The sequence below is a fragment of the Haliaeetus leucocephalus genome, unplaced genomic scaffold (genome assembly GCF_000737465.1).
Source record: "Haliaeetus leucocephalus isolate CR32 unplaced genomic scaffold, Haliaeetus_leucocephalus-4.0 Scaffold339, whole genome shotgun sequence".
Classification (NCBI taxonomy): Eukaryota; Metazoa; Chordata; class Aves; order Accipitriformes; family Accipitridae; genus Haliaeetus; species Haliaeetus leucocephalus.
The window spans coordinates 20,437,509-20,459,505 of record NW_010972775.1 but is presented as its reverse complement, the minus strand read 5'-3'; the positions used below and the strand labels follow the sequence as shown (position 1 = coordinate 20,459,505).

General features: G+C 45.9%; 1 protein-coding gene across 1 annotated transcript in view; it reads left to right on the top strand.

The window, feature by feature from the left end:
- The window catches only part of CHSY1 (chondroitin sulfate synthase 1), a gene marked incomplete at its 5' end in the record, with an annotated part of 89,417 nt that extends 74,189 nt beyond the window's left edge, over positions 1 to 15,228 (top strand). The window contains one exon of the mRNA XM_010572305.1: positions 11,762 to 15,228. Within this exon, the coding sequence (XP_010570607.1) occupies positions 11,762 to 13,354 (1,593 nt within the window). The remainder of the gene's footprint in view (positions 1 to 11,761) is intronic.
- Between the last annotated feature and the right edge of the window lie 6,769 nt (positions 15,229 to 21,997).

The following is a 21,997-nucleotide window of genomic DNA, read 5'->3' as shown; positions in this document are numbered from 1 at the left end:
AAGCTGCTTCTGCTTTCTCAGCAATGGCTTTTTCTCCCTCCCTGCTTTTCTCCGTCATGCTCAGCAGTGTCAAGCACCCACAAGGTTTCCTGAAGCAATAGGACTTCAACCCAATGGGCAAACCCATCCAGAATATCTCCGTGTTTCCCTGCTCCTTTCATTGCCCATATCTCCCAGATGAGTGAGAAGTGTCGATGGGGTAAGGGAAAGTCACTAATGAAAATGTTAAAATTCCTCCAAGCTGCCTGGTTTTCAAATCTAGAAGGGCTGCAGTATTCAAGGGAGAGAGAAAGAAAACACTAGCTGGGTGCAAGCAGAGACTTGCAGGCTGGCTGCTGGAGGGATGGAGGGACCAAGGAGCAGTGGCGGCAGGTAAAGGGCGCAAGTTTTGGAGCCGGGTCCACTCTTCCCAAAATGGAACCTGTGGCAGCTTGGTCACAACCAGCAGAACAAAGTGTCCTCCAGGTCGGAAGCAAAGAAACGAAGAAAACCCTATGAAGGGACCAAAAAACTCTTCATGTGCATGTGGCTAACATTCAAAAGAGAGTTCAGTGTGTTGTGTGAATAGCAAATCCTTCACCAAGCTTGGGAATATTTGAGGCAGTGTTTAATTTTTTTTTTCCTTTCCATTTCTAATGGTGGCTAATGCATTTACATTCAGCATAAGTGCATTTATTGGTATGCAGATCTGCTTTAATTTAGGGCATTACAAAAGCAGCAGTTGAATATTCTTTTTTGTCAAAGCTAGATGATGGATGGTGTACATCAGCAGAGCTTAAACATACCCAGTCAGAGTTGAGCCCCTTGGTTTGACAGACCATGTGTAATGCAAGAGGCACTTGGTTACAGAGCGCTGCAGAGTAGCACTGCTTGTTACTTTTCCAAACTGTGCCAGACAGCAAACTTCCAGAAAACCTCAGACCATATACAGTTAGCCAGCAACACTATGCGAAATCTTTAACCATATTTGAACGAACGGGCTAACTTGGACACCGCAAGGAGGGAAATGCCAGTCTGCCTGACAGCTCATTTTAATAATGAGAAAGTTGTTCCACTGACAGGACAATAAAAGCTGTGGTTGCGTAGAAAGATGTTGTCTTTCTTCTAGTTGAGAGCATGCATGAAACTGCAGAGGAATGGGCTGGTCCCAAACCTGTGCACATGCAGCTGCGCTTTTCCCTTCTTTCACCACTTTTCTCTTCTTTCACCACTTTTCTCTTCTTTCACCACTTTTCTTTCTGGAGTGTTGAACCTGCACCTAACCTGCAAACCCTATCAAAATGAGGCTCCCATTTGCATTAGTAAATCACAAGTTTCTCCTAAAATGTGCCTTATTTTAAATGTATTATCCCTTGCGCTTCAGCAAAGCAAGAAATAAAAATAGGTGACCTTTGTAGTTAAAGTTATTAATGCACAGTTTATGGGGCTTTTGACATACAGGGCATGGAAGTCAAATTCTTGAGAGATCGTAAGCTCTCTGAATGGGCAAATTTCCTCTGCTGATCCCCCCATTGATCAAGGAGCTGTATCTTTTATAACCAAACTGCTGTGTATTGAACATATTTTAGATGGCAGAACTCTTTGAGGCAGAGACCTTCTCACTGTATGGTTTTGGCAGTGCCACGTCTATGCTGGACAGTGTACGTATGTTTTCCAGCAATGAGACAGAGGGCAGATTTTGCTTTTAAACCCAGCACAGAATAGTGGGCAGGCTTTAAGTCCTGTGTGGTAATGATATGAGCACAAGAAAAACACTTTCGCAATCATGGCATCTCACTGTGGAAATTGTGTCTGCAGCAGCAGTGTTACTGCATGATGCTTTTTACCACCGCAGCTTTGTAAAGCTGCGTTATCCCAGGGCCAGGGCTCAGCTGGAGGATCCTCATGGGCTGACTGAAACATGTGGCTTCTCCACATAAAACAAGGGTTTGTGGCTTTATTTCCCTCCCCTCCTCTGAGCAATTACTAAACAATTCTTTTGGCAAAAAAAAAAAATGTGCACGCGTTTAAAATGCACACTTCAGAACAATGCTGTGCAGCTTCAGTGAACCCTGGAAGCTGTCATCCTGTGCTGCTCCCCATGTGAAACAAGCTGGTGATTGAGTCCAGGCCCTTGTAGACAGTCTTCAAACCAGCTCCAGAAATGGTGGCTCTGGCTGAAAAACCACATTGAAGATGAAGAACTGATCTGAGCTCACAGGCTGGTGAAAGAGGAGCAGTGAAAGAGGAGCAGTGAAACCATCAGCCTGTGTCACAAATGCTACATCTGTATTGGCCACCGGTTCTGCAGGAGTTTGTTAGTTAACGTCTGTGTTAGGCACCGGTTCTGTGGGAGTTTGTAAGGAATTCCATAGCTTGTTCTTATTTTCCACCAACAGGAATAAAAGGAGATGTTCTTTTAAATCCAGCTGAATTTATGAGAACCAGCCAGAGGATTGCAGAGCGAGTTCCCGCTCTGTTGCTGGATGCCTTGCAGGGCCATCCTGCTGACACCGGTCCCAGGCAAGAAACCCAGCACTGCCTCATGCTGCCGGCTCCCCTCCTGCTTGAAGCAGGCCAGCCTTCAGCAGCGGCCAACAAAGGCAGGCAGCCTTGCTGCGGCAAGCGGAGGGAGATCATGGTCCTCACTGGGAGGATTTCTGCTTTTGGGGAGCTGATGCATAGCTAATTGCAGGCCCTGGTGCCTTGTGCTGAGCCACAGTGGTTCTTCCTAAGCTTGCTGAGCTAGAGGGGTAGCGGGGACAGCTGGATGGCCAGTGGCCTTCAAACTGTACTGAATTACTAACAGGGCTGGCTGTCAGATGGGGGGGACTTTTCATCTGAAAGAAGTCAGCTGAATTCCCATGGAGCTTCCCATCATCTGCACACTCAGAGCTGCTGCATGCCCTTTTTGCTAAAGGGCTGGGGATATTAAATCACCTTAAGTATTGGGTGTCTTCAGCATGACCCTGGAAAAAGCAGTTAGTGAGCACCATGTTGGAGCACTCGTTAAAATCCAAGCCTGGAGGAGAGATGGCTGTGCCATCCGGTTAACACAACAGCAATTCAGCCATCACCTTTGTGCTGTTGCAAACCAGGTGACGCTGGTGAGACGTGAGTGGAGCCGAGCATTGATCCAGCGTGTCCACATGGATGCAGCGAGGCCAAGTGGATGGAACGAGTCCACTCTCAGAGTTTATTTAAATGTTGGCTTGCTCTATGTTTCAGACTTCCCTGCCAGCATGAGGTGGTGTGCAGCTCCTAGTGACAGGTCACCACCGATTTGGAAGGGGCTAAGGTTTCAAGAGTGTGTCCTGAACAACATCCCTTTTTCCAGCTGCTCACCTGGCAGAGGTGCAGCATAGCAGCACCCACGGGAGCAGCTGTTGTGGCAGCTGGGAGGAGGGCTCACTAGCAGAGAAATCAGAAACCTAATATATTCCCAGTTTTCTGTCAATTTTCATTAGCTGATAACCGATGCTGCTGGCAGAGAAGTGGTTTTACCGTCGGTTATTAGGAAAGCATAAAGCAGACAGATTTCTAAATGCAGTTATGAAAGATGCTCTGTCACTTTGAGGCTTACTGGCACTGCAGGTTTGAAGGGCTGCAGCTTTGACACAGGCAGTTCAGCAGTTGGCCTTGTCTTGGGGATTTTATTCAGCATTCCCAGCTCCCCTCTCACCCCTTTCCAAAAGATGTATTCTTGCCACAAGTCTTCACGAGGGATCAGAAACAGCAAGCATGGCCTCTTGCCATAAAGAAGGGAGCTGTGTCCCTCCTCATCTAAAACGGTGCTGCTTAAGCTGGAAGTGCCAAAAGTCTTGAAAATGAATCTGTTTTTTAAATACAACCCCACCTTTTTACACACAGGGAAGAACTGCAGCAGTAGCTATTGTAAGGCCAAATCTTTGCCTAATTAAATTCACAGTAATCTCCTGTGAAGGCTCAGAGAGATTTAGAACTTTGTGCTGATGTGACTGCTTCAGTACTGTCCTTCAGCCCGGACCTGTTATTGTGACATTGTCTCCATGTAGAGCACTGTGTACCTACTCAGGGGCAGGGATTCCTGAACTATCTTGCATCGAAAGAAAGCTGTGCTTGTGATGTGGGCAAGGCTGAAGGGGCTGGATCTTGCAGCTGGATCCACTCGGGCTGATCCTTCCCCAGGGTTCTTGCAGAATCTGGTGTTGGCAGAGACCTGGAGACCTGGTGTGGTGTGTGCTACAAAATCACTGCTGTCCCAGCAAGTCTGGCAGGGAGGCTACACTGCTCCAGCTTTATTTCTGATGTTGGACTGATGTTGAGATGATGCACGGATGCCTAGGCTGCAGCTGAAGTTTCTCCAAGCAGGGGGTTTCTTCTCCACTCCCCTGTAAGCAGCAGCTTGTGGTAGCCTTGCCAGGTGTTTTGGGACCAAAAAGGCTCATCATCCATCATGGCTTGCAACTCTGACAAAACCACTGGTTGTGGAAAGTAGCTCCCAAATAGGAATCTTTGAATTCCATGGACAAAAGTATTTCTAAATGATTACATTACTGCCTCTTGAAAACACATGGTGGAAAATCATGCAGCAGTCCAGAAAAGGTCTTCTTTTCTGTAGTCTCTGCTCAGAGGAGACTGCATCCCTCTAACGCTGTTTCCAGCATCCAAAAAAATATTTGCCAGGGTGTCAGAAAGCTTTCTGCTCATCATCTCCAAGAAACTACCCTCCAAGGATCATGTGCTGCTCCTCTGAAATCTTAACGCTTTGCATGAGAAAGAGCAGATAGAGATTTCCAAGGCTGTGGCTATTTCTTTCATGGGCCTGATGAAATTCATAATGAAAACCAAGTTTTTCTTGTACTCTGCCTGGACTGCAGAGTCTGAAAGTGTGGAGTTGACAACAAGGAAGAGAAATCCCAAGATGCAGTATATTCAGTGGACAAGTAGTCTGGCATCATTCCTGATTCTGGCCTTTAAATGAACAAATCAGTGGCGAGTCACTGTGTTCCTGGTTTTGTTTGGATCTGGGACAGAGGCAGTCCCTCTCTGCTGGAGAGGGAGAGCTGAATCATTTGCCCCGTGGGTCAAAGCCTTAACTTGAGCAAGGGAGAGCCATGTGCAGAACAGCAGTTTGCACCAGGACTCGTAATTTGGAAATTATGCTAGAAACAAATTTTGAGCACTGTTTCTCAAGCAATAGCAATGATAATTAGTCATTAGCACTTATGATGTTCTGCTGCTTTAATAACCGTAGCATAGAACATTTGTTAATATTTAGTGGTGTTTTATTTGCTTTTGTTTCTGTTAAATCAGAACCTTTTGGAAGAAAACTCTGCAATTGCATCCAGCTCTCTAAGGTTTGCACAGTTAAATCTAAGTATCCTAAAATGGCACATTCTGTTTTATCTGGTTACTCCTAAGGTACAAAATGCTTTCAGGTTATATTCTGGTTTATGCTTTAAAAACATAAATCTGTGTCTCTAGAGAAGCAGTTTGAGGCTTTATGGAGTGCATAATGGCACCTGTGTAGTATCTGTGTCAGATACACCCAAGGAGAAGGATGTTTCACTAAATGAGCAACTACCTTCTTTTGACAGTGTTAATGTGATTGCACTAGTCTTTCTTTTCTTTACACAGCAGGTCTGATTCAGCTTGCCCCCCTTATCCAAAATAGGGGAGACCTGAGGACGGAAACCCTGCTTCATGGCTAAGAGGAGACCAGGATCCTGTATCTTCATTTAGACCAGGAGGATGAAGCTCAGTCTAATGCAGGGCCAGGCAGAGGGAAGTTCTCCTCTGCTTCGTAGCTGGAGAATCTCAGTTAGTTCCCAAGTGCTGTGGATTGCTCCCACGTGTAGGTTTTGTGTAATGAGATTGTCAAGCTCAAGGTCGGAGGTGAAGTACATGATGCCAGTTTTGAAGACACACTCATTTTTGCAGTTTTTCTTCTTTCTGTTGCCAAGATGGGAGTACTTTAAAGGCTACTTGGTTAGAAACTGTAAATGAGTAAGTAATTTTTAAGCTCTTCTACTTGCTTAAACAAGAAAGGGTTGGGAGAAGGACAGTTGTTTAATTAAACAGCTACTTGTTAACAAAAGATTGAACTCCAGCAGTAACTCTCCTAATTCACAGATTCCTTGGGAATTGAATGACCTTGAGTTTGCTGTGCTTGAAACTTGCCTTAGATACTTGGCTTCCTTTCTCGAATACTTTGGAGAGGAGAGCGGCGCAGAAGGCACTGCGAGGCTCTTGAGTGAGACAGGCGCTGTTTCACTTAGTATCATATAAGAAGAGGCAATTGTGTTGTACAAAATAAACTTCTTGCTTCAGAGCATGCCTGGAGTTATTGCACTCAGAGGTCACAGTGTATCACAGCTGGATCTGCCTCTGCTTCTCTAGCAGTCTGCTATGGAAATTTTGAGTGCTGGCTGTTCAGGATGTCCAGCTGATTTTCTTGCCCCTCTTTAATTTATGAAACAAAGCGAATGTGAACCAGTGGTACATGATGAAATTTTTGTGAGGAGTAACTCATCTGAGGAATCACATCATTTGATTGTGCTCCAGAGCTTGGGGCTTCACTTGTCAGCTGAGAGGGAAGTCTGATCTCCCAGCACCGAGTGGCGTTTCCTGCATCCTTTCCTGTAGTGGCAACTGGGGAGGTTACAGGGATGAACGCGTGGCCAAGTTCGCTGGAAATGAGTGTTTATCCATTATTTCCCTGTGTTTGTCTCCACCATAATAGCTCTGCCCGGGAGTGACTTCACTCATGTCAGTGGTTAGCTGTGGGATCGCACATAAAGCATCAAGATTTAAAATGGAAAGATCATCATTAATAAGAAGCCTGAATACACAGAGTTGTGTGCAGGGAGGTCACTGTGGTCTCCCCCTCCACCATAGGCAAGTCAGCAGTAAACCAAGACCCACTGCTCCTTTCCGTTGGGTCTACATGCAAAATATTTTACCAATTTAGTGATATTGGTGGTTTAAAAAACAGAAAACTAGTGATCTGTTTTGGTTAATCACTCCAAAGTGGCAAAGCTGTGTTAGTGCAGCTACAATTATTTCATACAGTTTCTTGGGATGTGGGTGCAAAACATGCTTCATTCCACTTTAACCAACCGACAGGAGCTGCTCCCTTGCACCGCTACAGCTGCATCTCTGGAAGGAGGAGCGAGGAGGAGATGGGGGCAAGCATCCTGCGTAGTTTTGGCAGCAGAGCTGTGGTAAGGGTAACGGCTGTCCTGGCCTCCACGTTGCTCCCATAGGAGAACAGCTCTGCACCAGCTGCGGAGAGGGACCTGCATGCTCATCTCCTCCCAACTGAGGTGCTCATGCACTAGGTGACATTAGCCATCTTTTGAACTTTTAATTAGTTAGGCTTTGTATTTAAAGCACATCTTGGGCATTTCGAAGCCTGCCATACAACATGTCTTGTCCATGATTGCTTTTCATGAGACTTGTGGGGCTGTGTTTTCTGGGTTGTGGTAGTACAATCTGGAGCTGTGAGAGAAAGCCCTTGGGGGCTAATCCATGGCTGCGGGCCAGTTTCTGCATAAACTGGTCTTATTTTTAAAGTCCATTTTCTCCAGTACACTTTTTTTGGCCTGCAAAAGACTTCTTCATTTAAAATGAAGAACATAACACTCTCTCCTTTCAGTTGGTCTTTTGGACATGAGCCAGTAGTGCCCACAACAGCTGTACCACAGTTTAAACATTCAGTCTCTAATGGTTTGGGGAACATTAGGGTTTTTAAGGCTTCAACAGGTCTAGAGTAAATAGTGGTCAATAAAGAGTAGCTCTTCTTTGTATCCCTATGCTCTCAGTGCTCTGCATTAGAATAAAGCATGCTTAGAATATAATCATTGCAAAACTAATATCCATGAAAGGTTCTTTTTTTGAAAAGAATCATAGAGAAACCTGTTTCACTACAAGAAGAGTTTGCAAGTGTTCAACTCACAAGAGTCTGGTAACAGGCATGGGGAAGTTTGCACGTAATGTCTGTTAGAGACATGTATGTTCTGGGCTTGTGTCACTCCCCATGTGTGTGTTTAACGGCTACTACATGGGAGGAACAAATAAATTAGAGGAATTACTTTCTCTGTTGTCTTCTCCCACCCACCTATTAATGATGTACAGAAGAGGTATTGTGATTTTTTGTCTTTCTTATGGCTTTCCAGTATTGTGTGGAGTTGAAAGCCCACATGTGCTAATAGGTGATATTTAGCATAGTGTTTTGGACCCAGATGAGGTAGAATCTACATTAGCAGTGATGGGCGATAGTTGGGCATTGTCCTTGTTAGTGATTCAACCCAATGCCGAGGACTAGCACTGCCTTAATGATTTAAGCAAATTAATGTTGGTGGAGCTGTCAAACTATGTGGAGGGAACTGCTCATTTCTTTCAAGTTTTGTAGATGTGGGTGAGAAAACATAATCCACGTGGGGCTCCTTATCGTGAAGGAAAGCCCATGGGCATCACAGTGCTTCTGAGGCATTGGGTCAGTGTCCACCTCAGCCCAGGAAGGGTTAAATTGCTCTGTTGGCTGCTGGCCACTTGGACTTCATTTACAGCACTTCATGACACTGTGCAAAAATAGTTTGTAAGTCATTATACTCTCTATAGGGAATTGATTAACCCTTCTGATACCCTTCCGGGTGTTTCCTACAGGTGTGGGATGTACCTTGGTTCCTAGATGGGGGATCCGGGCTGCAGGATGCTGGCACATCCCATGCCTGCTGCAGCTTGCTGAATGCGAGGAGACAGGAGGGACGCTGGAGTAGGGGAGGGTGAGACTCCATAGGAATAACAATGAAAGTGCCAGCCTTGCAAAGCATTCTTCTGAAAAATAGGATTATATAAAAGCTGGGCTACTGTGGTGCTTCTCATTAGTTGCACTGCAGGGTTGGCCGGAGCACAGGGTTTGTTACAGTTGTCACCTTTTTGGCTGGAGCAAGGTGGCCGTTAATAGATGTTTCAGTTGTAAATTGCTTTGCGTTGAAGCACCAGTAAAGTCTTGCTGAGATGTGTTTTATTTTCAATTCAGTTTTTGAAGTTAGCTGGTTTCTGGAAGAGGCAAATAGTAGTATTGAAAGTTCAGAAGTTAACCAGCCTAGCTAAGAGGTTACTCCTGCATGGCAAGCCAGAGCTTTAAAATACGCTTGTTAATTTTATTTAGGGCCATTTGCTAGGGGTTCATATCTTTACTTCCGTTGGGAAGTTTCATAACATTTTCCTACCCATCGGTATTCTATTAAAACTTTGTTGTGTAATCTAAAAGCCTCTCTGCTTCTCATGGTTTCCTCTTGTAGCTAATTCAGAATGCCCTAGATGGTAATTTTGGAATAAATGCATTCAGGCTGCATGGTCTTGATTTTGTTTTCTTATAAATTCAAAACAAGATTTGAAATTAAGTCCTACTGTCAATTTTCCTTTAAATAACAGTTGCCTAATGACATGATCTAAGAATTTTTATCTAATGTCACAATACTCCTGGGAAAGCCGGTGCCTATAGTTGTATTGTAGTTAAAATGTCAGTGAAATCTGTTACCATATGCATTTCATACTTCTATATATATGTAGTGTTAGAGAGGATAGATCAGCGGCATCAGTAAAAATACACGTGTGGGTCCTGCAGTGTTGGACTGGTCTTGTTCTTGCCGTGTGAGCTCTCCATTGTAATAAATTGTGCTTAGAGGATTGACTGTAAGTGGGTGTGATTTGAGGTCTCCTAGAGCCCCTAACAGAAGCAGCAAGGCTCAAAGTGGACAAAAAATAGAGTGTTATTAGTAGAAGAAACAATACAGGGATACAAATGAAGAACAGTCTTTGGATGAGTGGAAAAACATGCTTCTCAGGAAAGCATGAGGTTCATTCAATTTGGATAACTCTCAGCTGAACATAGGATTAGACCAACTAACCGCTGCCCATAGCACTCTTTTAAATCTTGCATGACTTCTAAGGGGATATACATCTTGACAGGCAGCTCATCTGTGGCTTGCCAGGAGGCCATCGCCAAGATGTCCTTCTTTGGCTGCATTGCTGTATAGGATCTATCTAGCAAGAGGCAGCCTCTGGCCTGAATTGCTCACAGACAGCATGCATGCAGCAGGTATCATTTGGGGGAGAGTGGGCAAGAAGGTGAACTTGAGCAGGAAAGGAGAACAGGTAGGGGATTGGTGATGACCCATGAAAAAAAACATTCTTTCTTTTTCAGTCCAGCTGAAGTTCCTCCCTCCCTCCTTTGAAATGAATTACATTTGTTCAGATTAAAATCCATGTGAGCCGTTTCAAGTATATGCAGCTTGCTCCTGTGCTGTCCACAGCGATACGCTGAATTTCAAATTTCAGTATGCGCATATGTGGTTTGTTAAGATAGTGGCAATTAAATCCAGGTGTAAATTTATCCCTTAGATTCAATGTCTGTCCACAATAATGGGAAAAATGCAGCTGAAGGCCTAATAAAACAAGACTTCTGCTGGGTCTGAACAGCTGGTAGAAGCATCACTCGCGCTGTCTGTTAAAGGGAGGCTTTCTGTGCCTGTGATTTTCCTTTTAGTGCTCTGTTTAATTGCCATCATATTTGAGTCATTCTTTTTTCTGTTTGTCTTTTGGATTTTAGGTCTTTGCTAATCTTTATAGCCTTTTTACATGTGCTTTATTGACTGTATTACCTATAGCAAATTCTGCTGCCAATAACATGGTTGGATCCTATATCGAATGAAGCTGTCATGTCAGCTCCTCTGGCAGGTTGATGACATTTGTGTTGTGATATAGAGTCAGCCTGTGATCTTTTTAAATGTCCATTGACTAGGCTGGTATAGAACTTTGGCCTCGAGGAGGGGGGGGTTCCTCATGGTTTTTTTTTTTTCCCCTCCCCAGCTTATTTTCCACATTATCATCCTGGTTTGCACATGCCTTTCATTATATCAGCTACTGCCTGAGCTACTGAAAACTGTAAAGCTGGTTTGTCCGCTTGCCTTTCATTATATCAGCTACTGCCTGAGCTACTGAAAACTGTAAAGCTGGTTTGTCCGCTTTTCTTAAGTTGTGGCTTTCCATAAGGCTTGTGAATCTAATCTTAGCTTGCTATCTTCTTGTTTTGAAGTAGCAGTTTCCACTTTAAGGGTGCGTTTATTCTGGTGTACATACACATCCTGTATTACCTGCCTTTTGGAACTACTGCTGGGAATCTCAGGTGCATTTTACTTTCTGTTGACATTTTAAAATGGCAGGGGAACTGTGGTTGTGCATTGCAGCACTTGAGATAACGTATTTGGCATCTTGACTAAAATATTTGGCAAGATGGATTTTTAATGCCTAAACAATATTTGGGTGTAACGGAAAAGGTGTTGTCATCCTTGCTTGCTATGTACATGGTATCCTTTTTTATTGCGCTTTATTATTATTAAAGCTCATGGGAAGCAGACAAATAGTAAGAATTTTGTAGTGAACACTTCATGGTTTTTTTTTCCTGGTGGTGCTGTGGTGTTGTGAAAAAATGAGCTTACAATCTACTTACTGCTCAGTTGTTTGGCCAACGGTGGTATCTCTAGAATGGACTGTAGTAATCCCAAATCCATGATAGATGTTTCTTTCACCAGTTTACAATGAATAATCCTCTTAATTTCCTTGAATAGCAGCTGGTATTGCTACAACCTGTGCCTAAAACCAAGAACAGCTTATTCAGAAAGCCTTCTGGCCCTGCGAGCAAGGAGGAATTTTCTCCCAGTGGGGGTTGCGTGGGCTAACTTTCACAAGGACAGCACTGCTGAGACGCTAACTTCTTCTTTCTCTCTTCTAGATGCAGCAGCTGTTTTATGAAAATTATGAGCAGAACAAAAAAGGCTATATCCGAGACCTGAGGAACAGCAAAATACACAGAGCTATAACGCTGCACCCCAATAAGAACCCCCCATACCAGTACAGACTTCACAGCTACATGTTGAGCCGCAAGATAGCAGAGCTGCGCCACCGGACTGTTCAGCTGCACCGGGAAATTGTCCTGATGAGCAAATACAGCAATACAGAAATCCACAAAGATGACCTGCAGCTGGGGATGCCACCCTCCTTCATGAGATTCCAGCCCCGCCACCGGGAAGAAATCTTGGAGTGGGAGTTTCTTACAGGAAAGTATTTGTATTCGGGTGCCGATGGGCAGCCCCCTCGGAGAGGAATGGACTCTTCTCAGCGTGAAGCGTTGGATGACATTGTTATGCAGGTCATGGAGATGATCAACGCCAACGCTAAGACCCGGGGGAGGATCATAGATTTCAAGGAAATACAGTATGGCTATCGCAGAGTAAATCCGATGTACGGAGCAGAGTACGTTCTTGACTTGTTGCTTCTGTACAAAAAGCATAAGGGGAAGAAGATGACCGTCCCTGTCAGGAGGCATGCGTACTTGCAGCAGACATTCAGCAAGATCCAGTTTATGGAGCATGAAGAGATGGACGCCAAAGAGCTGGCCAGCAAAATCAACCAGGATTCTGGATCCTTGTCCTTTCTCTCCAACTCGCTGAAGATGTTTGTTCCCTTCCAGCTCAGCAGATCAAAAGTAGAGAGGAAGGAACTCAAAGACAAGAAGATCAACATCCTGATTCCTCTCTCCGGACGTTTTGACATGTTCACAAGGTTCATGGGGAATTTTGAAAAGACGTGCCTCATTCCAAACCAGAACGTCAAGCTGGTTGTCCTGCTTTTTAATTCCAACTCCAACCCTGACAAAGCGAAGCAGATTGAGCTGATGAGAGATTACCGCTCCAAATACCCCAAGGCTGACATGCAGGTTTTACCAGTGTCGGGGGAGTTCTCGAGGGCACTGGCTCTGGAAGTCGGATCTTCTCAGTTCCAGAACGAGTCTTTACTGTTCTTCTGTGATGTTGACTTAGTGTTTACCACAGAATTCCTCCAGCGGTGTAGAGCCAATACAGTTTTGGGTCAACAAGTGTACTTTCCCATCATTTTTAGCCAGTATGATCCAAAGATTGTTTATAGTGGAAAAGTTCCTAGTGACAATCATTTTGCCTTCACCCAGAAAACAGGTTTCTGGAGGAACTATGGCTTTGGTATTACCTGTATTTACAAAGGTGATCTTCTTCGAGCAGGTGGCTTTGACGTCTCCATCCAAGGTTGGGGCCTCGAAGACGTAGACCTGTTTAACAAAGTCATTCAAGCTGGCTTAAAAACTTTCCGAAGCCAAGAAATTGGAGTAGTCCATGTGCATCACCCTGTTTTTTGTGACCCTAATCTTGATCCAAAACAATATAAAATGTGCTTGGGGTCCAAAGCTTCAACTTATGGGTCCACACAACAGCTGGCTGAAATATGGTTTGAAAAAAATGACCCAAATTTTGGGAAAAGCAGCAATACTAATGGCTCAGTGAGGACAGCCTAATGTCCAGCTATGCTGGAAAAGACTTTTTTTTTAATTATCTAATTTATTTTTGGGAAAATGTTTTTTGATAATTCACTTTTAAAACACCACACAGGATATATTTTAGAAATCATCATTGTTTTCTTACAAAGCGCTCGTTTTGAGAAGAACAAGGCCGTTGGTTTTTCTGTTGTTGTGGTTTTGGTTTTGAACAAAACTGTGATCAATATTTGCCTTCAAACTAAAAAGTTGTTTGAGAGTTATCCGACCGATCGGCGGAAATCTGACTTGAATTAGAATTTCCTTATGAACAAAAGATTGTTTCCTACCTTTTCCGTTGCTGTCTTCATTGCTAGGATTCTGTAAATTGGGACCTGAGCGTGCAAGCCAAGTGGCAAAACAGTGTATCTAAATGTTTTGTTGTGATGGCTACCGTGCAAAGATTCTGCTTCTTTTGTTAAGGATAGCCATTGTTTTTTAAATCGCATTAGAACAAAACAAATCGGTGTGGCGATGATAAGGATATTAATCGCAGGAGGTTTTTTTTCCAAATGGCTGATTATTTCAGTTTAAAAATACACTTCCACTTATTATGGCCAGGAGACTTCAAGGGAGGGAAGAAAGTAAGCACAACCTGCCATCCGATTAGTCCTTGTAGAAATTTTTGTCTTTTATATTTGGTCCATATATGGACGTAATGTTTTAAGAATCCGTGGATGGGTTCTGTGTATTATCCTCAACCTCTGCCCTGTCTAGAGCTGAGATGATGTTATCAAGAAATGCCGAAGCATAATAAGGGAGGGGAAGAGGATGGGAAATGCGAATCTCTTGCAGCAAAGCGACAGTATGCAATGAACAATTAGAGATCCTTAACGAGAACTTTGAAAAATCTTCTATACTGAGTGTACTGCACCTGGTTGCGTTGCTTTTATTCAGTCGGTTACATGATGTTAATGGGAACAATTATTACATTTGATTACTAGTTTTGTTTTGGGGTTTTTTTTTTCTGTATCTGATAGACCGTTAATTTATTTAATATCCATTGGTTTAGGTTCTTGACCTTTCCTTGAATATCTGTTAGTCATTTTAATATTTTATATATATATATATGTGTGTGTAAATATATATATATATATTAGGAATGTATTGCATCTTCTCACTGATAAGGTAGTATGCATCGTACTTGCAGTAAATGATCTCCAAAGATTACTTTCTAAAATATTTTTTCATGAATCTTTTCTCCCAGATTTCTTTAACACTTTTGGAATGACTTCAGTAAGCTTAGAAATTTTTTTGGTATTCTGAGAGGAACTGGGGATGGGGAGGCCGAATACAAGGAAAGTGTGATCCCTATGAATTAACACCTAGCAAGGTAAGAGAAAATACACAAAATAAAGTGCCTTAAAGCCAGAAAGGGAACCCTTTACACTGAGACTTAGACAGTGAATGGATGTTGTCATTGAAGTAGATGACCTATTGGGACCTACCTACCTGTAAATATCTTGATCAGCAGAAACAAAAAATAAAAACCAGCGAACAATATATTTTTCTATCGTATTCTCCATCACCATTTCGTCTCATTGCTCTCAGTTCCACTTTGCCTACTCTTTGGGAAGTGGAGACTAGTGAAGGAATGGAGAAAAACCGATGCTTAGGTTGTTGCCATGTTTGAAGGGATCTTATGGAGTAATTGCTATTCCAGTAGAAGAAATAACCATTGTTTACATGTGTATGGAATATGAACTGCAACTAGTGTAGAGTCGATGTCTTATAATGTTCATCGTTTTTTGGTGACAGTCCCAAGGATGTAGGTACTTGGATGGATTCAGTGCATGGAAAATCTTTTTTTTTTTAAGACTTGCTTCTAAGATGCAATAAAGATTTTTTATTTGCAATCAGAGCCCCTCGTGTCGTCTGCCTCAGTCCGTATCTTTTCATACAGCGTAGGCACAGCCGCAAAGGGTAAAGCAGTTTCGGGAAGTAAGTCCAGGTAAAAGGATCTCCCTCGTACAAAGGCTTGACCTCTGTTGTGTTTAGGCCCAGAATAAACTTAATGCCACATACCCTGGCTCTGGGGAAAGGGAAGACAAATCCATTCATCAGACTTCGGTGTACACTCCCGTTGCTGCCCATGCTGATGAGCTGTGCGATTCCCCAGGGCAGCTGGTCATCTCTAATGGAGGTTTTGGACTTCTTCCTCATGAAAAGATTAAAAGTGCTTTTGCTGTCTGAAAACATCCCAAACTATACATTTAAAATGCATACGATGACAAGGCTGAATATTAAGTGTGTTGAGCACTTATTTTTAATAGCTCTGCCAGTTTTATCACAGTTGTTCAATATTGGTGTGAGGCTTATTTATGTAAAAATTAAGTCCCAAAGCAAGAATCTTGGGGATTACAGAAGTGTTTCTTCACATAAGGGAATGGAAAAAAAAGCAACTAGTATTTGTGGCTGCAGAAAGGAGCTTGAAGAATATGAACCCTAAAGAACTGTACCAAAAGACAGGAGAAAAAAAGCCCTGTACTTATACTGTATTTATTAACATTTATGATTATGTAGGACTTTTTTTAGCCCGTAACAGCCGGTAAAAGCAGGATGCTTATAAATGGAAAAAGCCGTTTAATGAAAAGCACCCATCTGGTATTATGGGTTTTTTGCTCGGTTGCTGCAGTTCTGATTCAGTTACTAAATCTGTCCAAGCAGCATTACAAGCAAGTTTTACACCAAGCTTGCAGGCTACTCTTGAGGCCCCACATCTTAATTGACCACATCTTTTATGGACTCGCAGCTTAAAAGTAATCCATTTTAAATTTAAATTTCGAATTATAACTGTCATGATAAAGTCTAACCTTATAAAACCCATTTTATACTAAAATAAGCGGTATTTGCTGCCCAAGTTGTGAGAAGCTTGACCAGGTGGAAGTCATTGGCTGGCAACTGCTAACCCAGCCTCTGACAATCCCTTCTGGGGCTGGAACATTTAATTCGCGGTTTACTCTGGTTGTTTGGTTCAGAGAGAAGTTTACTTCATGCCAAGAAGCCAGTTGGTGTTGGAAAACCCACGTGGGTTTGCCTGTAGCCCATTAAGAAAAACAAGATAGGAGAAAAGGAGACGGTGTTGTCCTGAAATTGAATAACGTGGTGACCAAAAGTCATTTGCTCAGGTTTGCTATTTAGAGAGATGCTTCTCCTCTTCATTAAAACAATTAACAATGCAAGATGCTTCTTTCCCTCATCCTTCCTGTGTATGTAACCCGTGTCAGATGCCATGCTGGTCGCAGGCATGCTGACAGCAATAAAACTCCTGCCCAAGCAGAGCTCTGCAGCCCTTCAACACTTCGGTTTAAACCCTCCCACCTTTTCTGGACACCCATGGGTACGAGCTCTGTCCCGCACACCCACGCGAAGGACGAGCTCAGAAACGCTTTGCCATTCCCGTCTGCCCGGGGCTCACGGTAAGAGACAGCGTCACAGAGGGGTTTCTCACCCACGGTGGCTCCGCTGGCCGTGGCTCGCAGTTGGCAGGTTGGTGGCTCTGCAGGGTTTTGGGGGCCCCTTGGGTCTGCTGAGCTGCGGGATGGCCAGGGACCGTGTTCTGAAGCACAGGTGGGATGACCCGTCACCATCCTCACCCTTCAGGTATTTTTGCTCCCTGGCCCCGCATTGCTTGTCGGGGGCTTGGATGTCCCCCCGTCCATGCTCCCCAGGGTCTGATCTTTGGCAGTGACCATCCCCAGGGCTTGTCCGCCAGCAGCCTTGATGGCTGCTCAGCTTTGGAGTCAGTTCTCACCTGCAGAAGATGGAGCTGATGAACAGGAGGGGCTGAGGTGAACATCGGGGTCGGGGCGGGGGACACACACACATCTGCAAAGAAGCCTAAAGGCAGCCTTGGTCCTTCCTTCTGGTAGGGACGTTTGTGGGGTGGATTGGAGAGCCTGGTTGTCCTGTGGGCTGTCGGGGGAACAGCCAAAATTCCCTGTGAGCCTCGAGCTGGGGCGTCTTGAGGCTGCGCTTGGCTCTTTGTTCCTGAACGCATCAGATGCTGGAGTTAAATTGCATGTGAAACTTAACGGCAAGGCAATGAGTGGGAGAGCTGGATTTATTACTGCTGTTTTCTAAAAGCACTTCCAGCAGCTTGTTTCTTTGCTCAAGGATCAGTGATGGTGGAAAGAAGCAAAGGAGACGGGGAAAGCACGGGTGCGGGAAAGGCAGCGCGGTATGTTCAGTGACGGTCATGCTGCATGCGGCTGTTTACAGGTTAAATATTTATATGTAACTTTGCAGAGTCACAGTCCGTGGAAGGATTTCAAGTTTCAGTCCTTTAGGCACAGTGGGGTTTTATTGCCCTTAAAAGTCAGTGACCAGCTCCAGCCTCCACACAGCTTCACTGGACCTGGCTGTGCGGTTCCTTTCAGCAAAATCAGCAAGAAAGTCCCGCTGACCCCAAATCTGCTTAGTCTGAGTTTTTGTCGAAGCTGTAACTTTACATTGCAAATTATTAGCCTAAGTCGTTTCACATGAATACTTGCTAAAAATACTCACTCTCACAGCCAGCCTCACTCCAGAGCTTTTTGGAAAGAAAAATCTTTCAGAGGCATTAAAAATGGAGAGCAGGTTAGCTCCTTGCCTGGGGCAGATGCTTCAAGGTCCCACTGGGTTCCTCCTCCTCTGCTCTGGGACGTGGCGATTTCTGGGCTGGTGGGACACTGCCCGCCTTAGGGCCAATTTTAAACAAATGTCCTTGTACCGAGGTCTGAACTCTCTCAACATGAATTATTGCACTGACTGGAGCAAATTCAGGGGTTTATTTGGTCCCAGTTGGAGCTCAAAGGCCATCTCCTCCGTGGGGCATGGGCGGCCTTGGAGACATCCTAGACTCCCCAGCCAAGGCATGGTGAGCTGCAGTGCAGCCGCATCCCCTGAGGTTTCCTTCCCCGACTGTTTCACTGGATTTCACCTGGCAGCTGCTGCCAGAAGCGCTTTTATTCCTCACGTCCAAACTGCTGCAGACGCTTTCCCAGGTGCAAGAAACCCATCCGCGTCCTTTCCAAGCTCCAAAACCCATCTCCCGGCTCTCCTCCAGCCCAGGAATCTCTGCCACCTTTTAAATCACATTTATGAGCAGGGTGAAAAAAATTGAATTAACATCAAAAAAATAACAGACTGAATACTGGGCTGGCTGTATGTACTTTCACACTTTAATTCAATAAAAACCTCAACTTTAATTGACCTGACTCGATTCCAGCATTTCCAGCGTGCTGGTCTCCAGTGTCTTGGAAATCGGGGGTCCCCACCGCACCGCCGGGGGTGCTGGGAGGGCTTTGCCTGGGTCCTGCTACGCCGCTCGCTGACTGTTTTAGCAAAGGAAGACAAAAAAAACATAACACCACCTTTGTGCTTTGTTGACTTTTCAATAAAAGGGCTCATACAAAGGGCACAGTTTAAAGTAATTCCGCAATAAAACAAACTTCCAAAGCAAATGCGCTGCGATACGGAGCAGATAAAGGCTGTTTGCTTTGCTGGCATTGGCTCTGCGGGCAGCGGTTCGAAAATGAAAGATAGAGCCGGGGTGGTTCTAGGCAGCGGAGCAGGACCCCAATGGCCCTGGGGAACCCAAATTGCTGCAGACCTGCAGCCTTGCGGGGTATGTACGTGCCCTGGCCGGCTGCCCGCTGCCAAAAACCACTCTGCTGTGATTCCCCTGGTGCTGAGCACCTGCCCCAGGTGAGCTCGGCCCCCATCCCCACCCCTGGCCCCATCCTCATCCTCATCCCAATCCCCATTCTCATCCACAACTCCATTCCTGGCCTCATGCTCATCGTCATCCCAATCCCCATCCTGCCCGGCTCTCATCCAGGCTGCAGCGTCCCCACACAGTGAAGGTAATTAATGTCCAAATGCAACCGCTGGTTTGAAGTGTTGACCCTCAGTGGGAAGGACTTTTAAAAAAAAAATTTGAATTTTTTTAATTGCTTTTTCTCTGAGCAGCTGTGAGCTATGTCAGGACCCTGTGCGGAGGCTGCCCCAGCCCTTGGTGCAGTGGGACCTTTGGGGTTTGGCTTCCCTTTGGGTTTGTTCTGGGGGACAGGAGGGTAGCAGGGATGGATATGTGCTGCCCCTGGACATGGTAGCAAGGGCAGCAGCGATGCTCGGGCACCTCCAGAGCCTGGCCCCGCTCCCCACTGCGACTCTCCTGGGGGATTTCTCCGCTCCTGGGTTCAGTTGAAACTCTCAGGGCAGTTTCCAGGCAAAGCTGAGCTGGTTTTCACACCGCGATTGTTTCCCACCACCCTGCAGGCTGTGGTACGTGTGCGGAGCTGACTGATGGCTGCTGCTGCTTCCCAAGACATCAGAAGCCAGGTAGAAACAAGGAGCTGGGCAGTGTTTGCCCAAGGAGACCAGGGAGGTTTAGTTGTTTGTAAAAATTTGGCACAATTTAAAAAGTTCTGTTCTCACATGGGGCCCTGCTTGCTGCAGCCATGAGGGGTAGAGCATCAGCGTGGTGGAAATCAAAGGGAAACCCCCTTTTGCAGAGGTCAGACCAACACAGCCCCAGAGGAAGGTTTATTAGGGATGGAAGATTGCAATGAAGTGTTTAATAGTGCAGAAACCAGCCCGAATCACCACCAGTGCAATAACCAGGCCCCGGGGTGATGGCATTGGGGCTCAGCCCCGGAGCCAGGACCCCCAGCCGGACCCCTCAGCACCCAGCAGTGACTGGCAGGGGGCTTTCCACCCTGCAAAACACCTTCCTCAGACATGCTGTGTAAAAGACCCTATTCTCAAAAAACAGAGGGGGGGGAAGAAATGGGACTAAATTGTATAGAGGAGCCTCCAACACATTATATTTTCCACAGGGAGCGGGGCCCTGTGGCAGGATGCAGCCACCTTAATGCTCCTTTCAGCCATCACGTCCCAGTGTAGGGCCCTCGGGGGTGAATGGGGACCCGCAGCCAGGGACAGCAGGTTCGGCTGGGAACGGCAGCAGTGCCTGGTGCCCCCTCTGCCAAATGCGGCCAGGCCACTGTGGCCACAGGACATTATTTGGGGGGGCTTGTTCTCCTTGCCTAATTCTCTGAATAGGACGGTGCTTTATAATTTTTGAGAAGGAAAATGGAGAAGGGAGGGGCAAACGCGTGGCACAGGTTAGTCTGTGGCTCCCAGAGGTACGTGGGGTGCTGAGCAACTCCTGCTCCCTGCAAAGCCCATGGCAGACTGTGGCAGCCAGCCCTTTTTTGATAAAAGCAGCAACGGACACTGAAGGGTGCTCTCATGCCCCGCTGAAACGCAGCACTCAGAGGGATGCACTTGCGTGATCGCACAGGCAACAGGCGGTGGATGGGGGCAGAGCCCTGATGGGGTCCCGGCCCTGAGCTCCCTGCCCACCCCACCAGCTCCCTGGGCACACGGTGGCCACTTCCTTGTGTCTGTGTGTCACCAGAGCCACTTCCATGCCTCCAAACTTCTATCCCTCCATCCCTACAAGCTGCCATCCCTCCATCTCTGCATCCCTCCAAACCTCCATTCCCTCCATCCCTCCAAACTTCCATCCTCCCCATCCATCCCCCCAAACTCCCATCCCTCCATCCAGCCCCCAGCACTCGCAGGGTGGAGGAGAACTTGCCGGGTTCATGGGCCGCGGGCACCGCACACGTCTAACGAAGGCTCAGCCCCGGAGCTGCTCTGGCCAGGGAGCAGGCGGAGGGGAAGCGTGACGGTCACGGCACGCCGCCGGGGCCAGCTGGGGCTCCGTGGCACTGGGACGGTGGCACCGTGCGAGCCGGCTCCATGCCGCGACTCTGCTGGCGCTGGCAGGGGAAGGAGCGGGAGGGTCACAGCTTGGCATGAAGGAGAAATCAGTGGGACCCGAAGCTCGGAGGAGCCTGATGAGGTGCTGCTGTAAACAAAAAAGCACAAAAAGAGCTGGGGAATTAAAAAAAAAATCAGGGAAGAGCTCAGCACAGGCGGAGAGAAGCACCTTCCTGGGGGCACGAGTGGTGGGCTGGGAGGGAGAGGGACCGGGTTGTGTAAACCCGGCTGAGCTCTTTGGGAACGGGGCTTTCCGAGGGGTTCTGTGGTTTGGAGTTTTTTTAAATCTTGGTGTCATTTTTGTTAGACGTTGGTGGCAAACACTAGCCACCCACCCTGACAGAGCAGCAGCCTTCTCCTGCCTACAGGAAAACAAAAGCCAGGGGCTACAGTGCCAATGAAGCCACTGAAGCCCAACGGTGCTGCCCGTCCCATCGCCATGGGCCCGGGGTAAGCCGAGGACAGGCTGGCAGCCTGAAGTAGCCACAATATTTCCTGTCCTTTAAAGTTTGCTTAAAGAAAACTAATTTCCTCTGTCCTTTTGGTAGCAGAATACAAAGCAGCCAGCACTGCCCCTTTCCCCACGTCCCTTAAAAATCACCTTATTTTTCCTTATGCTGAAGCCAAGAGCCCTTGGTGCGGTGTGGGACAGAGAATCATCCAGCCGGTGTGTAAATGCCCACCTGCCCCATCCTTGTCACTGGGGCACAAGAGGTGGCTTTTACTCTAATATATTAAATTACCATTTTTTTTCCCACATGTCGAAAGTAACAGAGCAGGGAAAAAACATTTGAATTACCCAGCTGTCAGAAAAATGTAGCTGAGAATGGAGTTTTTAAGGCTCCAAAGCAC